Here is an 18,582-nt window from a genome sequence, read left to right as displayed (position 1 = left end):
AGGTCTATTTGGGTTGCACTTCACCGGCACAATTTATATGGATAGTCTTTTGAGAATAGTATATTTATGATTTATATTAATATATTATATTTTCTAATATATTAATATGGAATCATATTATTTAATTAGTATTGATCAAGAATTAATTTAGAATTAATTAAGTGATCAAAAGGAACTAATTAAATATGGACTCTTATATATATATATATATATATATATATATATATATATATATATATATATATATATATATATATATATATATATATGGAATGGGCCAAGTTCATTTAGGTTGGGCTAGGCTATCATGGAGAGTCCATGGAGTTTTAACCCATGGATCCTATGAAATGAAAGGTCATGGGTAGTGTTGTAAAACTCTCCGAGTTGGCCGATTACTCATTCGAGTACTCGCTACTCAGACCCTTACCGAGGCGAGTTACAGAATCCCGAGTACTCCCCGATCGGCCCCTTACTGAATTGAGCAGTGTTGTAAAATTCGATCAACTCAGTGATTAATATGTATAATATACTTAATGATGTATTATTTAACACACACAGGTGTGATTATTACTACATATATATATATCTTAAATTTTCGGTAATTATTCACGAATTGAGACCATTATGTGTTTTTCAACTTTTATGTTTTCACATGTATCTAGTTTTGCTATATATTTCAATCAGCTTATGGTTTTAACTTATGATTTTGAAATGTATATAATTTGCCTAAAAGTATTTCTGCATGAATTGTCAAATCTTAGTACTCCCCGAGTACTCCTGAGTACTCCCGAGTACTCGCTACTCGGTAGTCGGCCGAACAGATACCGAGTAACGAGTTCTACAACCTTGGTCATGGGTATTAGGGTTTACATGGATGTAACCCTAATCCTTCATACTATATAAAGAGGCCTTTGGCACAAGAAATGGCACTAGTGTGTGATGACATAAGAATGGGCCGATTTTAGTGTGCATACATATTCTCTCAAGTTCTTCCAAGGTGTTTTGGCGATTTGTGATTCCACTTAAGGCTTCCACACTATTGGGGCTAAGCTCTTAAAGCTTGAAAACATCAAGCTACATCAAAAGGTATGTTATCTAACTAGAAACTTTGTAGTATAGGTGCTTCATAATATGCTAGTTAGGATGAAACCTTGGAATATTTAATATTTGCATGTATATAGAAACGTAGATCCATGGTTTATAGGGTTGCATGTACACCATAGGAGTGTTAGAATGCTCAAAACCCATCAATATTAACATCTTCCTTTTTGTGATGTTTCTAACAAACAGGTGGACATTTACTTTGGTGACTTTATGTTTTGGGGTATGAAGTTTTTAATAATCATAACTAGAAGAGGGTAAGCCCTCTCGGTCTAGTTTTCTTGTTGTTGCCACTTTGTTGATACTTTTTGATACACTAATTATCTACCTTCCCATATGCTTTAATCATTCAATCACATTTTATTTTTCTCAATTTTTGATGATGGCGGACATGTCATCACCAATTGTGTTCGTTATAATCACTTATGATTATAAACATGGTTGTATATATGATTAAAAGACGCTATAATAATCATTTATGATTATAACAACGTATGTTTTTCTACCAATCATTCATTTTAATATTATGTTGGTCTTTTTATTGTCTTTACATGTTATTGTCATTTTTGTAGATATTAATCAAAGAAGAAGGAATGCTAGAATTTTTTAGATATCGTGTCTGCTCCTACTCGTTACACAAGCTCGCAAGCCATTTGATTCAAAGAGAAGGAAGAGGTTGTGACCAATTCAAGAAAATGACTGATATAGGGATGAATTTTGCAAAAAAAAAATAATTCCTTTGAATCGGTTTAATCATTGTTGAATATAATTATGTATAAATATATGAAACTAGTCTTGGCATATTCTTTTATGAATATAAATATATAATTTTATAAACTCAATCTTTGAAAATTTTATTTTATGAAATAATTTTTAATGTGTTGATTTTTTTATTTGTTAGCATATTCATGTATGATTAGTAGTTTATTTTTATTCATTTATAAATGTTATCTCTAAATTATGATTTATTATTTAGGATTACAAATATATATTTTTACAATTACAAATGTTTTATTCAAATATGATTGAAAATATTTTGATGAATAATAAATTAGAAAAAAAGTAATTTTTATTTGACAAAAAAAATAATATAAATTATCTTTATCATCCATTAATAAAAGAAATAAAAAAATCAGTTCATATTTTATTTTAGGTAGATAATCATTATCGCTAAATTTTAGGAAATTATGATTTGAATTTAATTTGTTTTAATTTAAAATAAATATAAAATGACTAATATACCCTTATAATATGATTGGTCTAGAAGTGTTCTTTATGTTCTTAACTTTTTTGGTATTCACATTTGATCATATATATATATATATATATATATATATATATATATATATATATATATATATATATATATATATATATATATAGGGAAATGATCAAATGAGAACGCCTAAAAGGTTGAGAACGCGAGAACAAATCTGGTACATTAAATATTTATAATCTAAGGATCTCATTGATCATTAATTTAAATAAAATAATAAATGAATTTAATTGTTTTTTTAATTAAAAAAACTATAAAAGGGTATTCAAGTAATTTTATGATGTCATCCAATTTGAATATATCGGGTAAGTTTGAAAATTAAAAGAAACCGTTCCTATGTTTTAGTAATCACAGTTAACTTCTAATTTTTTGGATGATTCGATCATATCTTGAATGAAAAATAGCGTCACAGATAAACGATTATACCACATGCGATTAATACTGTTCATCCGTGAAGAGGTATTTTGCATTCAGAACTCTGTGAAGCGTCGAAGGTGGAGAAATGTCGTCGTTGATCAATCGAAGTGGAAGAAGTAAGGTTTCTAATCTTTATTGAATGTCGATTGACTGGAAAACGGGTGTATTAGTGTGTTTAGTTTTTGTTAATGTGTACATTTAACGATTCTTAAAACCCTAGAAGTTGGGTCTTTCGTGTTTTCTTTATATCGTCGATTATGAACTGTAGTGATTCTTCATCTTTGATGAATGTTGATTTAAATGTTGTGTTTTACAAATAACACGTTGGTGTATTTGATTGTTTAAATGAAAATGGTAATTATAGACGAGTTCCGAATTTACGGTATTGTGATATTGAATGTGCTTAAAAATCAATAGTTTATGATTGTGTTTGATAGTTCTAAGATGCATATACATGTGTAATCGTAGTCGACTACTTTGAACTGAAATAAGGTTACGTAAACCCAAAAATTAGGGCTTTTTTTACATTATAAGTAGCACAAGAAGAGTAATTGATGTTAGTATTCGATTGTGAATGTTTTTTAGTTAAAAAATAATAACGAAGGGTATAAATGTCATTCATTACTAATGATTACTTGTAAAATCCGATTGTTGTGCGACAGAAGTACTTTTCTAGTATTAATCCTTGTTGTTGGTTGTATGTTTTGTATATTGTTAAAGTGATATTCAGTTGTGAATGGGTACTTTATTGAGTATGTATGTGGTTTTGATCCTGTAAATGATTTTGTATGTAAAGAATAATGATGTAGGAGTGCCAACTGTTTTATGTGAGTAAGTTAATTGCACTGTTTGTTTGTTGATGATTATTGTAAACATTCCTCTGATTTTGGGGACAAGAGGAGTAATTGATGTTAGTATTCGATTGTGAATGGTGTTTAGTAGAAAAATAATAACGAAGGGTATAAATGTCATTTATTACTAATGATTACTTGTAAAATCCGATTGTTTTTGAGACATAAGTACTTTTTCTAGTATTATTCCTTGTTGTTGGTTGTATGTTTTGTATATTGTTAAAGACATATTCATTTGTGAATAGGTACTTTATTGAGTATGTTTTGTATGTAAAGAATAATGGTGTAGGAGTCCCAACTGTTTTATGTGAGTAAGTTAAGTACACTGTTTGTTTATTGATGATTATTGTAAACGTTCCTCTGTTTTTTGGGTTTGTGTTTAATTGTGTTTGTGTTTAGTATGTATAATGGATGATTATTTGAGTTGTTAATGATTCAATTCTGAGTTATAAATGATTAAGGTATTTTAATTCTATTATTAGGTAGAAAGAAAAGCGAGAGGATATTACTAAAGACGGCATTCAGCAAATTCACTATTGAAGAATCCAATCCATTGCTTATTGATATTGAAGATGAAGACAATGAAGGAAACGAACTAGTACAACCTCAGATTAGAAGAGAAGGACAGAAGAAGTGTTCAACACCTAAAAAGAAAACTAAAAAACAAACTGGTGGTGATGATGATTATATGAAATTTAAAATGTTAAATATCAATTTGAATCTATAGTGATTATGTGTCTTATTTTTTGGACAGGTGTGGGGGAACGTGTTAATTGCACACCAGCTCATTCAATGCGAAGGGATCTTAAAGTTGTAGTTTTGAGCTCAGATTCAAGTAATGTACTTGTTTAGAAATAAATTTATTTAGAATTTGATGTTGTAATTAGTTTTAATAACTTGTTTGTTTTGTATTTATTAATAGAAAAGAACTGGAAACCCATAGTCAATGTGAAGAAGTTTGATGGAGGAAATTCAAGGTTTTCAAAAGCTAAAAAAAATATACAGAAAAAAAAGGTATGAATGATGATTTCATGTAATGTAACTCGTATATTAAAGTATCTTTAGTGATGATTATGTTGTCTAATTATTGGCAGGTTTGATTGAAAGTTATGACTTGACAGAAGACAGTGGACTAAATAGGGAAAATGAATTGAGAACAAAAAGACATTTTGATAGATGTAAAACAAAAGGTGATGAAGTTGTTGTTATAAACTCATTTTCAGGTAGTGTTATTTTTTTTAATAAATTTAGTATAGCATTGGTTTGGTAATTTATTTATAATCATTTATTGTGTTAAATATGTCTTAACAGGAAAAGATAATGTTACTGTCAAGAACCTTGACGAAGATGAAGACTCTGATTTTGAAGCTGACAAAACTGTGGTAACAAGGAAAAAGAGAAGGCATCATACTTCATTCAAAGATGATGACAAAGAAAATGTGAAGAAATTTAAAAGACAAAGGAATAAAGAAGGAAATGTATTGAAGCCAAGAAAACTGCCTAAAGTTGTAGCAAGTGGTGTAGAAGAAGCCAGGCGAATACAAGTACGGACATCTCCAAATGTTTTGTACAGTTGTATGCATAACCTTAGCAAGGAACAGGAAGCTTATATTTCTTCTATTGGTCTGGGGCATTTGTTGAATATGAAAGTGGATGGGTGTGCATCAATTATGGGGCATTATATTGTCAGGAATTTTAACGCAGATAGGATGGTACTCAAACTTCATCATGGAGAGATACCAATCAATCGGAAAGTTTTTCACGAAATATTGGGTTTGCCTCTGGGACATGTTACAATAAAGTCCATGCCTTATAGAGAAGTCACAGATGACACGATAACTGTTTGGAGAAAACAATTCGAAGATGAAGATAATATTAGACCAAGGGCAGTTCAACAAGTTATTATGCAATCAACACGTGCAGATTTAATGTTTAAAGTAAACATCTTTGTCCTGTTGTGTAATACACTAGGTCAGTCGATGAGCATGGGCACATATGACCTGTCGATGTTATCAAAAGTGACGAAAGACCTGGATCTAAGTGACATTGATTGGTGTGGATATGTTTTTGATTGCCTTAAGGAGACAAAAAGTGCATGGAATCCAAACAGCAAAAAAGGATTCTATGTTGGGCCAATTATATTACTGCTGGTAAGATTTGTTTTAAATTAAACTGTCATTCAATATTTGTAGCCTTATGTGTGCAGATTCATTAAAGTGTATTTAAGTAATACATTTTTTATTTATCTTTGTTGTAGTTGCTATACGTAGAAAGTGTTCGATGCGATTCAGTGAATATTGTACGATGCAGACCAGCAATATGTTGTTGGAATGTTGATAAACTACGTGAGAGAGAAAGAGTAGAGTGTAGGACAATTGGTCTGGGTATGGGTGAATTGCAAGATCCATTTCAAGTCATCAATGAAGCATCGGGAACTGGTAATGTAGGGCAAGAAAAAGTTCAGGTAATATTTTATTGTATTGAACAATGCATATGAAATTTATTATTTGTTTATTTGGTATAGTATAAATTAATTACATTCATACATTATTGACAGGGAAATGATGCAGGAGATGTAAGGTGTAAGGTAGTAATATAATATAATCATTACTAAATAATAAGTTATTAGTACAACAACTAATATTGTGTTGCTTTTCGTAGGGAAATCAAGGAGATGATATTTTTAGTGGAAGTGGGGAAAGTGTTGAGGTAGTTAACTACCTATTCACATTTGAATAATGAGTTTCTAAAGTATTAATTAATACTAACTGACATATTAATGTTTTTATTTGGTTTGTAACATAATTCTATTGTGGTGACCTAATTAGACAACTATTTCAACAATAAAGGAGATGTACGACATGATATTGCAGCAAAAGAAAGTGTTGGAAGACAAAATAAATGATGCTGTCAAGAAATATCCTGATAATCAGTTGGTCAAAGAATGGAAAAACAAAGTAAATGATTTGTTTACTGAAGTTTCTGCATCAGAGGAACCAGAACAATATCAATGGTGGTATGATAACGAGGCTGAAATTGAACGTACGCTGATTCTAGCTACAACTAACAAACAGTTTGACAACTCCCCGATAGCAAAATGTAGTATTCAAATGTCACAGGAATATGCAGACTTCGCGAATAGATCTGGAACAAAATCTTTTAAGAATACACCACCATCTAAAATGGAAATGCCAATTCCTTTGTCTGTAGTACCATTCAACAATGATGAACATTGGGTTAGTAGAAGAGGGTACAGGCCTCGCATGAAATCCGAATATCTGAAATCTTCTTACATTATACGGGCTGTTGATATCATCAAAGGAGTTCCACGGCAGGAAAAACGTGTAGCAGAATGGATATTCTCTCTCCAGGGAGAGCCAAAGTAAGTTGCATTTAAAATATTTTTAAAATTACTTAATTTTATTGTTTGCTTATTAAAAATAGTATTAATTGTTCACGTCTTTTGCAGTGATATAGTTTTCCACACTTTGGATGGTTTTTCTGCTCAGAGGTTTCACATGGAAAGTTTTTTTCCAACATGTGAACTATTTGGCCATGTCATTGATTGTTGGAGTCAAGTGTTGAATCTTGATGAAAGTAAGCGTGCACCTGAATCGCCTCTGAGAGTTTATTGCAAGACAGATGTGACGGTATAATTTTATATTGTTCAATGTTGATTATACTATTTTTTAAATACAACATATAAAAAAGTTAATGAGTTTTTAAAAATCGATCACAGAATTCGTATCTTGAAAGTGATTTAACAGAAAGTCAACGTAAAGATAAATTCATTGAGAATTTGGTGCTTTCTATTGAAGATATGGACGCAAGCCTACGTTTTGTTGGATTGGTAAGAGATATATCTCCATAGTTTACTTACGTGTGTAATTATCATTGATCAAATATGAATATTAAATAAAGTGAATATAATTGTAATTAATAAACGTTGCAGCTTTTCCTACCAATCATCCGTTCCTTCCACATTTTCCTTTTTGTGATCAATCTACAACAACCAGAGTTTGTAATCGTTGACAACAGCAAAGTTGATGATCCTGATGGTGAGAGATATGGTCAGTTGCCCCAAATCATTGTAAGTGATTAATAAAAATTACTTTACATACTTAATAAAATTTCATATGTGTTGACAATGTTTTTTTACATTTTCAGAAAGAGTACATAGTTGATTACTTAAAATCTCAGAATCATCCAAAAGCTGAGATGTTTTCACATGTGATGCCACACGGACTGGAAATGCCTTGGAGAACAATAAACAACAGCATTGATTGTGGTGTGTTTACGATGCGTCACATGGAAACATATATGGGTGGAAGTATGAATGAGTTTAAAGCTGGGTTCAAGAACGAGTCTTCTGCACAAGATGATCAACTTGTTAAACTGAGGACAAAGTATTTATACAAAATCCTCACTCATGAATATAATGTGCAAAAGGATTATGTGCTGCAAAAGGTTGATGAATTCCACAAGATTCCTTCAAAACAACGTTCTCAAATGTTGGCCATTGCAAAGGAAGAAATTCACAGGAGATTGGATGATTTAAGTTAATTATGTTAAAAAAGTTATTTTAGTTATGACTTCAATGGTTTCTTTTGGATAGTTTAAAAACAATGCTTTTGTATGCTAAGGATGTTAACTTGGGTTGCTGAACGTACAATACTTACTTTTGGTTTGCTAATTTTAGTAATGGACTAGTGATATTTTAGTAGTTATAATTTTACATTAACATTTGAAAAATTAAGTTATGTTAAAAAATGATGATTAACATTGATGGTATAGTTTTAGTGTATATTCAGTAATGATTCTAACTAACAAACATTTGTTAATATGCTATTTTACTATCAACATACAATCAGAATTTTTAATAATTAAAGTGAACATATCTATATTATATAATGATTGTTGGTGGGTTTATATCTTAAAGTATGTTGTTATTTAAATATTGAATAATAGCATAAACACTTACTTGAATTATTCCTAACATATTATACTTTAAATGCAAATTGTTTTATCTTAAACATAAGAGTATTTAACAATTTTCATATCATCAATATGTTGAAAATAATTAATGTATTTACGATGTTATTCATTATTGACTATACTTAAGGGTTTAAAGTCGACCATGGTTAAACTTATGACTAAAATTTACCCAAACGCAAACGTAAATCAATATATGATGTATAGCTATTTTAAAAGTTAATCGTACAAATATTTGTTATTAAGATATACTACTAACAGCATACAATAAACTATGAATACTGCTAGGATTGTATATGACTATAGTATATAATGATTGATGGTTTTATAATTTCAAGAAAGGAAAAGTATATCTATTGTAAGTGCGAACTGTTTTAATCTAATAAAAGAGGTTTAAATGCCAGATAATATCATTAATCTGTTAACATTACCAAATTTGGCATTGCTATTATTCATCTATGAATAAAACAAAAACGTTAAAAATAATGAAAGTGGTTTAAGATAACATAACCTACTAAATCATAGAAACATATTCTTATTCATAAATGTAACAGAAAAGTAAAATCTATTGGGAAAACGACTGGGAAATTTTAAGCTGCTTTTGACTCTCGTGCAAGTCTTACTTTGCAAGTCCTCCAATTATGGTTAACATATTGATTGCAACATGTGCACATTTTGGTTTTTTTCTTTGCAGCTGCAACGGCTTTCTCAATAGCACTAACCATTCTTTTCTTAGTTCCACTACCTTTGGTACGTATAGATGCAGGTGGATGGATATTTATTTCATCAGGAATGCTGCGTATTCCAAGCATCCGAATAATTTCTTCTTCATCGTTATCAGATGATGTTTGGTTGGAACTGCCAAACTCCATTGCTGTCTGCTTCAACGTACGTGTTTTTTCAACAAATTCCAACAATTTCTCTTTGCTTCTTTTGAAATGATCCAAGCAGTATTCAATATTGCTGTATGCCTCTGTTAGAAGTTTAAAGGTGTCATCTTCTATTTCCATGGCAACATGTTTCATGGCAAGCAAATGGCTGGAAATTGCATCCCTTCTCCATCTTCTTAGAATATACTGCTCTGGAATCTCTTCAATATGGTTGTTTTTCAATACAGCAAAAATATGACGACACAAAATGCCAGTACGTATGAAGTGATTGCATGAACATTTAACTTCTTTTTCAGGCAACTTTAGTTCAACCTACATTGTATAATAAAAATAATGTATGTTAGTAACTGATTGAAGTAACATATTAGTTGGTGGTTATTGCATAATATTGAAAAAAATATATGTAATTTAAAAATAATGATATAATATACTTGTATGATGACTAATGAAAAGCGTTTAAACGATGAATATAACCTTGCATTTTATCTTCAACTGTTTGCTCTTATCCGTTTGTGTAATCATAACAACTTGCCACCCATCAATCTTTTCAACACTGTCGATAGAACAGTACCAGGCTGCTTTAAATATTTCCTTTTTGACCTCATAGAAAATTTTTTTAGTGTAAACCGCAGCTGCATGTTCTAGTAAGCCACTTGGAAGCGTCATTTCATGCTTTGCATTTTTTGTATCATGTTCTAGTTTCTGTTGAGCATTTCGTTGCTTTCCAATTGCGGTGTCGTAGTTCATCATGAAATAGATAAGCAAATTACCAGAGTTAGAGTATTTATTAAAAAATGAGTTCACGCTTTCAGACCTTGAAGTAGTTTTCATCAGACCGTGTAGTGGCATGTCTTTAAAATAAGCTGGAATCCAAAGTTTTCGATCCCTGTATATGTCTTTGAACCATCTTTTGTCCTGTAGTTTGAATTTTCTCATAAGCAGTTTCCACCTTGATTCAAACACTTCAGGCTCGTTATAGACATTCCAAACAAGCTTTGTAATACGCTTACGAAAATCAGTGTTTTTCAAAAAATCGGCTGAAACCTAAAAAAAAAATAGAGATTTATTAGATTAACTATGAATAAACAATATGTATGCTAATCGTTATTAAAAATATGTAAAACTGTGTAAATCATTGATGAATAAAACATGTTGCGTGTTAACTAAGACCAAAATATACACACCTTGTAGTTTTTTCATAATGTGCCACATACATAAACGATGATTAGAAGTAGGAAATATTGCTTCAACGGCCTGTAGAATTGTTGGATCTTGGTTTGTTAACACTAATTGAGGGTGTTTTACATGTGCTTTCAAAAAAGCTTCGAGCAACCAACGATAAGATTCTATTGACTCGTTGCTTAACAAACCTGCCCCAATGTTTATTGAACGTTTGTGGTTATCAATGGCTGTAAACGACACAAAAATCATTCCATACCTGTATCAAAAAGGTAATTAAAAACAGATTCAATATTGATTACAAAGTCAAAAAAACATCAATATTCATACTTAAATAAAAAAAAAAAGTGTAATGAGTATAAGAGCATACTTATTTGTTCGGAATGTAGCATCAAATGATATCACATCTCCAAACTCCTTGTAATATAACTTATCGGTTTCAACCGCCCAAAACATTGCGTTTAACACACTATCAACACATTTATACTCAAATGTGTAATTATGTAACTCATCTAGCTGTGCATCCTTGTCACCTATAATGTTTCCCACCTTCCTTCTGAAATTTTTATAATCAATTGCTTCAGGGCCAACGTTTTCATAACCTCCTTGCAAACTAGCTTGTAACTTGTGTGCCTTTGTTGCACCAATGTTAGATGTTGAAGAACGCACTATAAACTCCTTGTCTCTATAACTAAGTCGTCGTACACGTTTGGAATACCGTCTTTCTTCTTTAGTCTTTAGGGGGTGGTTGTGATTCTCTTCAAACTCATATATTTTACAAGCATTAGTTTGCATATGTAACCTTTCAAACTTTATCAATGCCTTGCAGTCCGTAATTTTGAAGTTTGAGTTTCGTTTATTCCTTCCACTCCCCTCAGGATCCAAAGTGTCAGTTGATCTATTAGGTATTTTACCCATTTTGTTGCACACTACATACCTTTTTTTTTAATGGTTTTGTCACCAAACCTCGTTACTGTATTTAACCTGACACCAAAACCTGCTTTATCTGTATATAATTTATACATTTCAACCGCCTCCTCTAATGATTGATATATAGCATCTACATCTGGCATAAAATCTTTAGGAACAATAGGTTTCCACAACTTGGTTTTCCCACCAGGCGAGTCAACAACATTACTATTGAATGATTCCTCTTCAGAATCAGTTCGATTTGTACCTGTTTTTTAAGACAACAAAAAACAATAATGCGACATGCAAGACCTGATATAAATTTCTATGAATTACGTATACATAAACTACAGAACTTTATAATCATAATAAACGTCTGTGAAACAGTAACCAGAGTTGAATTGTTTACTTATTTGAGTCGTATTAACGCATAATCACCAATGATTATCAAACTTAATCAACATTGTATTAAACTTAAGAAAAACTCACCAACGAGGGACTCCTGTACAACGATATGTGATATAAACCAGCATTACGTAATTAATACATGCAACGTATATGACTAATCATATACAAATATGTACTCCGGTCTTATTCAACATATACAAAAATTCAATAACTATTGAAAAACATGATCTGTATTTACAAGATATTGACATTGTTTTCATTATTTACCTTCACTCGCATAATCAGATAATTGATTTCTTCCGTTGTATTGATCATCAGAATTATAGAAATCGTCGTCATCATATTCATTACAGTTGATTTCTTCTTCGCCATATTGATTATCATCTTCTGTATCATCGCTACTGTAATCAAAACAATCCGACATCGATATTGATTTGAATCACGAATGGTATACTGCGTTGTTATCTTCAAACGTAAATGATTAACAATATACAAAATTCGACTGAAATCCCGATTGCTATACTCGAAATCGTCCCTGGAAATCGTATCTTCAATTCAATATCTCCTTGAACGATAACTATGGAATATCCCTTAATTATAGGAAAATATTAATGGATAATATATTGATTATTAATTGTACTATATTAATTAAAAAATAGATTAAATACAAATTTACTTAAATACCCTAATAAAATGATTGGCTGATAAGTGTTCTCGCGTTCTCAACCTTTTAGGCGTTCTCATTTGATCCTACATATATATATATATATATATATATATATATATATATATATATATATATATATATATATATATATTGTGTATTATAGATCCAAAAAACCTGACCACAGTAAATAAGACAAAATATAGATTGAAGAATCCATTTGCTTCCTAGAACCTCATAAAAAAAATTCACATCTAGTCATTTGAATAACATTCTCTGGACTCTTGGAAGTTCATATCATTTTATAAAACGATATGGTTTAAGTTAATAGACACACATTCGTTTTATCTTCATATACTGTACATTGTTTATCACGTTCTCAATCACCCTTAGCCTTAGGTTCCAGACAGGCTTACATTTAACTTCCAACATTTTTTCAATATAACAGGCTTCAGTAACATATTTTCACATTTGTTTACTTGGAAAAGGTCAACTTTGACTTTCTTCAGTCTATCATCATATTTACGACTTGTTTTGTAAACTGAGAATCCCCATTTCTATTTCATCGCATGAATATAGAGATTGTTTTATATATCATAAATTATGACCGTTGCAATGTAGTATATGATGTAAGAAGAAAGCCATATTAGATTAATAACATACTAAACTAAAGTTTATTGTTTTAAATTTTAACCACTAATTAAGTAGGAAAGAGTAAGAAAAGAAACTTTCAAGAGACTGAAAAAGGAGTGGGACTGTGGGAGAGGGAAAAGGGTTGAGTTTACTTTTAGTTAAAGAAAAAGGTGAAAAAAGAATACTTGAAGACGTATTTATTATTATAATAGTATAGTATTATAATAAACAACAAAACTCTATAAGTTACATTATTTATTGTAAACAAATTATAACGTGCTAAGATTTATAAGTGGATGAGAGTTGAGTATTAACTATTAACAAATAATATCATGATATTGTGAGACAAAACATACTGGACCCATACCTTACAACAAGAAAAGATGATAGTTCTGTTTTTTTTCGTACTACAATGTTGTCTCACACATCAAACATATTGGGCCCATACTTGATACCTTACTACAAAAAAGGATAACAGTACTTTATTAGCACAATCATCGTATATTATTAATCATATAATATTGTTAATGAATGGTGGTCATGGCATACATACAAATTAAATGGGGTAATTAGTAAACGAGCCAAATTAAGAAAGTGATTAACAATTTTTAGCTAAAAATTAAGAAATATCTCAAAATATCCCACAAAACCGTAGGTATTTATATTCGTCTACTGTATCTACAGTTTCCCAAACCGTAGGCTATAGTTTATGGAAAGTCTACTTTTTTTTAATCAACGGTTTTAACAGAAACTCTACGGTTTTATCAAACAAACTACGGTATTATTTATTTATTTATTTATTTATTTATTTTAAATAGAGAGAATTATTTTGATTATAAAGAATGTTTATAAAATGTAGAATTAATTTGACAACTATTTTGTTAAAATTTTGAGATTTGGAAAATATAAAATAGTTTTTTAACAAATAATAAAAAAAATTGTCAATTTTTTTTTTGTAAATTTGACTACTTTTTGGGTAAATTTAATTACTTTTTTTGCTAAATTTGACTACTTTTCTGTTAAACTTGACTACTTTTTGTCATAGTTGACTACTGTTTTGAACCTACCCTATATACATTAAATATTTCATATTTTTGGAATTATTTCATATTTGGAAAAATTTTCTTCTCTCTAGCTTCTTTATTCTCAAAATTAAGATAATTAGTTGTAAGGAGTATTTCGTATTGCTCATTACGGATGGAAGATGAGAGTTTGTTAATTTTCAATTATCATATGTTTGGCCACCCAGATACAATCCGAGAATGTTTTATTTAGGTGTTGAATTTTACGAAACCACCACGTTCACCGAATTTGTTCATTTGGTGAAGTGAAAGATGGGTCTTCCTGAAGAATCAAAAGTTAGTCTAGCTTATCAACATCCGGAACAACTCTATTATTGTGGTATTGTTGATGATCGTGATATTAGAAAGCTGGTCAAGGTAATAAATGTCGTTGGAGATAAATTTGTGTCTGTCTATGTAGTGGTTGAAGAAGGCGTTTGGCGTAACGAAGTGGATGATAGAGGAAATGCATCGACAGCTAATTTATCAAGTGAAAAAGAGAGCAACAACCTAATAGGTAATTTTAAAAGTCCAAGTAAAAGTCAATATCATAGTGTCGCTAAAAATGTAAATGTAGTGCCAGAACCGATTATGTATGTTACACCGGAGAATTATAAGTATATCGGTGATAACGATGTTGGTACATATGTTAATGATGTTGGTGTAAATCATTACTTTGACCTAAAAAAGCACTAGACATGGGGAATAAGGTTGGTAATGAATCTGGAAAACAAGGAGTTCCATTTTTGCATGATGGTGAACTAAAAGGATATGGTGAGTTTGCGGATTGTGACAAGTTGGATATATCTGACCTAGAGAGTGATTCTGACGGAGAAGAATTTGATGATGAACCTAAACTTATTTATTCAGATACCATGTTTCATGGTATGCCCCCATTGCCTTCGTGTCCTGTAAACGATGATGTGAACATTCCATGTCAGATGGTGGATATAAATGAAGAGATTAAGGTTCTAGATATTTTTTATGAAAAAGAGTTGCTCAAGCTTGCAATTGGAAGACAGTGCATGGAACAAGGTAAGCAATATAAGACTACCAGATCGAGCAAAGAAAGGTTCGAGGTGGTTTGTTTGGTAGAAATCAAATTGTTCTTGGATGGTTAGGGTAAGGGGAATCAAATCGACTACTGCTTTCCAAGTCACAAAAGTTGTTGACCAACACACATGTTGTGCAACAAACTTGGAGTCTAATAATCGACAATCTAAGAAAAGGTACTCGGCCACTTTATCGTTGAAGTATTGGCTGGAGATTATAATAGAGTTTAACGGGGTAATGAAATTGTGAGGGTCATCAATTCGAAATTTCCAATCAATATCTCATACCAACAGGTATGACGGGAAAAACAATATGCGTTGTTGATGTTAAGAGGTACCAAAGAGGATTCATTCACCAAACTACCAACGTATCTGCACAACTTGGTCAAGCATAATCCAGGAACTGTTACTCAGATAACAACAGATGATGATGATGATCGGTTTTAGTTCGTGTATATCGCGCTGGGTTGCTCGGTAAGCAGTGATAATTTTTTATAACAAATATAACATATGAGTCCTAATTGGTATTTGTTAATGCCATCAAAAATAATTGTAGGTACAAGCGTTCATCAAATATTGTTGGTCAACCCTAATAATTGATGGTGGTCACCTAAAGGGTGAATTCAAGGGTACGATGTTGCTCGCGGTGACAATGGATGGTCAAAACCAAATCATGCATGTTGCTTATGCCATATGCAAAAGTGAATGTACGGATACATGGTCCTGGTTCCTTTGAAAACTACGTGAATGTATAGACAATGTGGAAGACCTTACATTCATATATGATAGGGCTCATCCACAGATTAGGAAACTGTTTGGGATACAAATTTTGTCCACGATCGATAAAATCTCTTCTAATTCTAACAACATATGTTAGACGGTCCTGTTCAGCTTGAAGCTTATTAAACTCTGTATTTGCATCTCGAATCCATTTCTTAGCCTCTTTGATTTTTTTTTTGTAGTTTCAGCAATCCATTTTACTTGATCTGCTAGGTCGTTTGCACGTTGGTTGAGTATGCGACTAATTTGAAAGTCTCATTCATTGGCTTCTTTAGCGGCCTTCATAGCTTGGAAAATGTCGCCAGACATGTTATCTGGGAGTGGGAAATCTGGGTTTTCCGGAATTGGGTTGTTATCGGAACAAACATAGCAATCTTCTTCTTCACAATGCTAAACACCGAACTCAGATGAATTCATTCTAAATTTTTGAATGTTGTAAAGTATCACGTTTAAGATGTATGTTAGTTTCATATTAATAGGGTGAGACCAATATAGAAGTATTGTTTGAAAGGACAATTTTACTGTTCGAAATGACAAAACATTATTCACTCTAGAAACTAGTAGTCAAAATTTATGAAACCGTTGTGAAATAATGTTAAGGAGTAGTCAAATTGTAGTATAACGTATATAAATATACCGTTTCAATTTTACAATAACTATATATTCTAGATGCTATTAATTGTTAAAGAAGAGTAAATGTTGCAATGCAATTTCTTTGAATTTTACCACCAAATGTTTAGTAAATATTTTTTGATTTATACCGCGTAATGTAATATAAACAATATGGTTTTGTAAAATGGAAATGTTCATTACCACAATCTCAAGTTACTCCACATCGAATATTATATGCTTGCATTATTTATTAAAACCACAATCTCAGGTTACTCCACATCGATTTAAAAAGAAAAGTATTAGCAAATAATAGTAAAATTGGATTACATAAGGATTAAAACGACCATCAATGTCTATGGTATTTCCCATTCAGATGCAGGGAGAACAACGTTTACATTTCTAGTCTGGTATGTAGTTCGAAACACATCAGCCCGATAATATATTTGAACCATGTCGGTTAATTACGTGTTGGTTGTATAACGTGCTGCAGCAATAGCATGCCCACATGTTATACCCAGACTGTGCTATTTCCCACAAGAACATGTGTGTCGATTAAGATCTACAACACAACTTCTTTTTAGATCAAAAATTCGGAAAATGTCAGAGGGGAACGGAGACGAGATCTTAGGTGGAATTTTAGTTGCTTTCCATCTTAGAGACTTTTGCATCCTCTTGTGAAGGACCATCTCTACGTAAGGGGTGAATACGGTGTTCGACATCCCTGAAAAGTAAAAGGATAGTCAATTATGGATATTTTAATGGTTTATAAAAACTTTCTAAATTACCTCCCACGACACTACGTTCAGCAAACGTCTGTTGGATGTACTAAACAATTGCATCAATTAGCGTTATTATTGGTACATTGCGTTGAGTAACCGATAACACCAATAGGAATTCTGGAATATTAATTTTTATTACAATCCTACGTATATTAGGGAAATAGGCCCGTGCCCATTCCATTTTCCGGATGTTGGTAAGAACCTCACGTGCAGCATGACTTAACTTAGAAAATGATTTTGAAAATCTTGGTTGGTATATGCTTTGCATGCACAGAAGAACAAGTAGTCTAAATTTGTGCTTTGGCCAATTCTTAAGCGACAATAAATCAAACACTCTTAGACGAATAACCATGATAAGCCTCAGGGAATACCTGACCCACAAAAGAAGAAATGGTATCGTCCATATTGGTTATGAATGCAACTTCCCTACCCTCTCCGATAGCATCCTTCAACCTCATAAGGAACCAAGTGCATGAGTTAACATTATTTGCCACCCTGATACTAAATGCTATTGCCGTAGTGTTGTTGTTTCCATCCATAGCAACTGCTACGAACATTGAATTAAGATACTCTCCTCGAATACGAACACTACCTATGAAGATGACTAGAAGCATGCATCCTATGAATGTGTTGATCTATTTAATATTTTGTACAACACAATTATTAGTTTTTAAACTAATTTAAATATTTTTATCACAAAAAATAAACAAATCGAAATTACATTATCACACATCGAATAGCGACAAAACATAGTTAGAATCGATCTAAAACATCGGTTTTGATGTAAGTTTAACTATGGGGATTTGTACGCTGAATGTTGTGGAGATAAACAGGCAAGTTGGTAAAGCTTTCTTCATGGTCATTGTACGAGAAGCTCAACTTCAATGTTGACAAGTTAAACAGTAATTTAGTGATAAGTCTTGCCATAAATCACTTCAAAAGCTATAAAAAGGAATAAAGTAGTAGTCAAATGCTAGT

General features: G+C 31.3%; 2 protein-coding genes across 2 annotated transcripts; one reads left to right on the top strand and one right to left on the bottom strand.

The window, feature by feature from the left end:
• Positions 1-6,501: 6,501 nt before the first annotated feature.
• On the top strand, positions 6,502-8,208 carry LOC145066834 (uncharacterized). The gene is made up of 5 exons (XM_079014093.1): positions 6,502-7,027; positions 7,115-7,295; positions 7,385-7,495; positions 7,598-7,735; positions 7,813-8,208. The coding sequence occupies exons 1-5, from the start codon at positions 6,507-6,509 to the stop codon at positions 8,206-8,208; spliced, it is 1,347 nt and encodes a 448-aa protein (XP_078870219.1). The 5' UTR covers positions 6,502-6,506.
• Positions 8,209-9,227: 1,019 nt separating this feature from the next.
• Positions 9,228-12,447, bottom strand: LOC145066833 (protein FAR1-RELATED SEQUENCE 5-like). Its single transcript, XM_079014092.1, has 6 exons — positions 12,291-12,447; positions 11,644-11,883; positions 11,077-11,464; positions 10,833-10,965; positions 10,002-10,571; positions 9,228-9,839 (listed from the first exon to the last, which is right to left on the bottom strand). The coding sequence occupies exons 1-6, from the start codon at positions 12,445-12,447 to the stop codon at positions 9,228-9,230; spliced, it is 2,100 nt and encodes a 699-aa protein (XP_078870218.1).
• Positions 12,448-18,582: the final 6,135 nt, after the last annotated feature.

The sequence above is a fragment of the Lactuca serriola genome, chromosome 8, assembly GCF_051521515.1.
Source record: "Lactuca serriola cultivar US96UC23 chromosome 8, Lser_US96UC23_V15, whole genome shotgun sequence".
NCBI classification, from domain to species: domain Eukaryota; kingdom Viridiplantae; phylum Streptophyta; class Magnoliopsida; order Asterales; family Asteraceae; genus Lactuca; species Lactuca serriola.
Note: the sequence above shows the minus strand (reverse complement) of the source record. Positions and strands in the feature narration are given on the sequence as shown.

Excerpts from the sequence above, each read along its gene's own strand:
- LOC145066833 (XM_079014092.1), bottom strand. The coding sequence starts at position 12,447 with ATGTCGGATTGTTTTGATTACAGTAGCGATGATACAGAAGATGATAAT. Across the intron at positions 10,572-10,832 it reads AAGCTTTTTTGAAAGCACAT|GTTTCAGCCGATTTTTTGAA; the intron begins GTAAAACACCCT and ends TTTTTTTTTTAG. Across the intron at positions 9,840-10,001 it reads AGTTGAAGATAAAATGCAAG|GTTGAACTAAAGTTGCCTGA; the intron begins GTTATATTCATC and ends TATACAATGTAG.
- LOC145066834 (XM_079014093.1), top strand. The coding sequence starts at position 6,507 with ATGATATTGCAGCAAAAGAAAGTGTTGGAAGACAAAATAAATGATGCT. Across the intron at positions 7,028-7,114 it reads TCTCTCCAGGGAGAGCCAAA|TGATATAGTTTTCCACACTT; the intron begins GTAAGTTGCATT and ends CGTCTTTTGCAG. Across the intron at positions 7,496-7,597 it reads GCCTACGTTTTGTTGGATTG|CTTTTCCTACCAATCATCCG; the intron begins GTAAGAGATATA and ends TAAACGTTGCAG.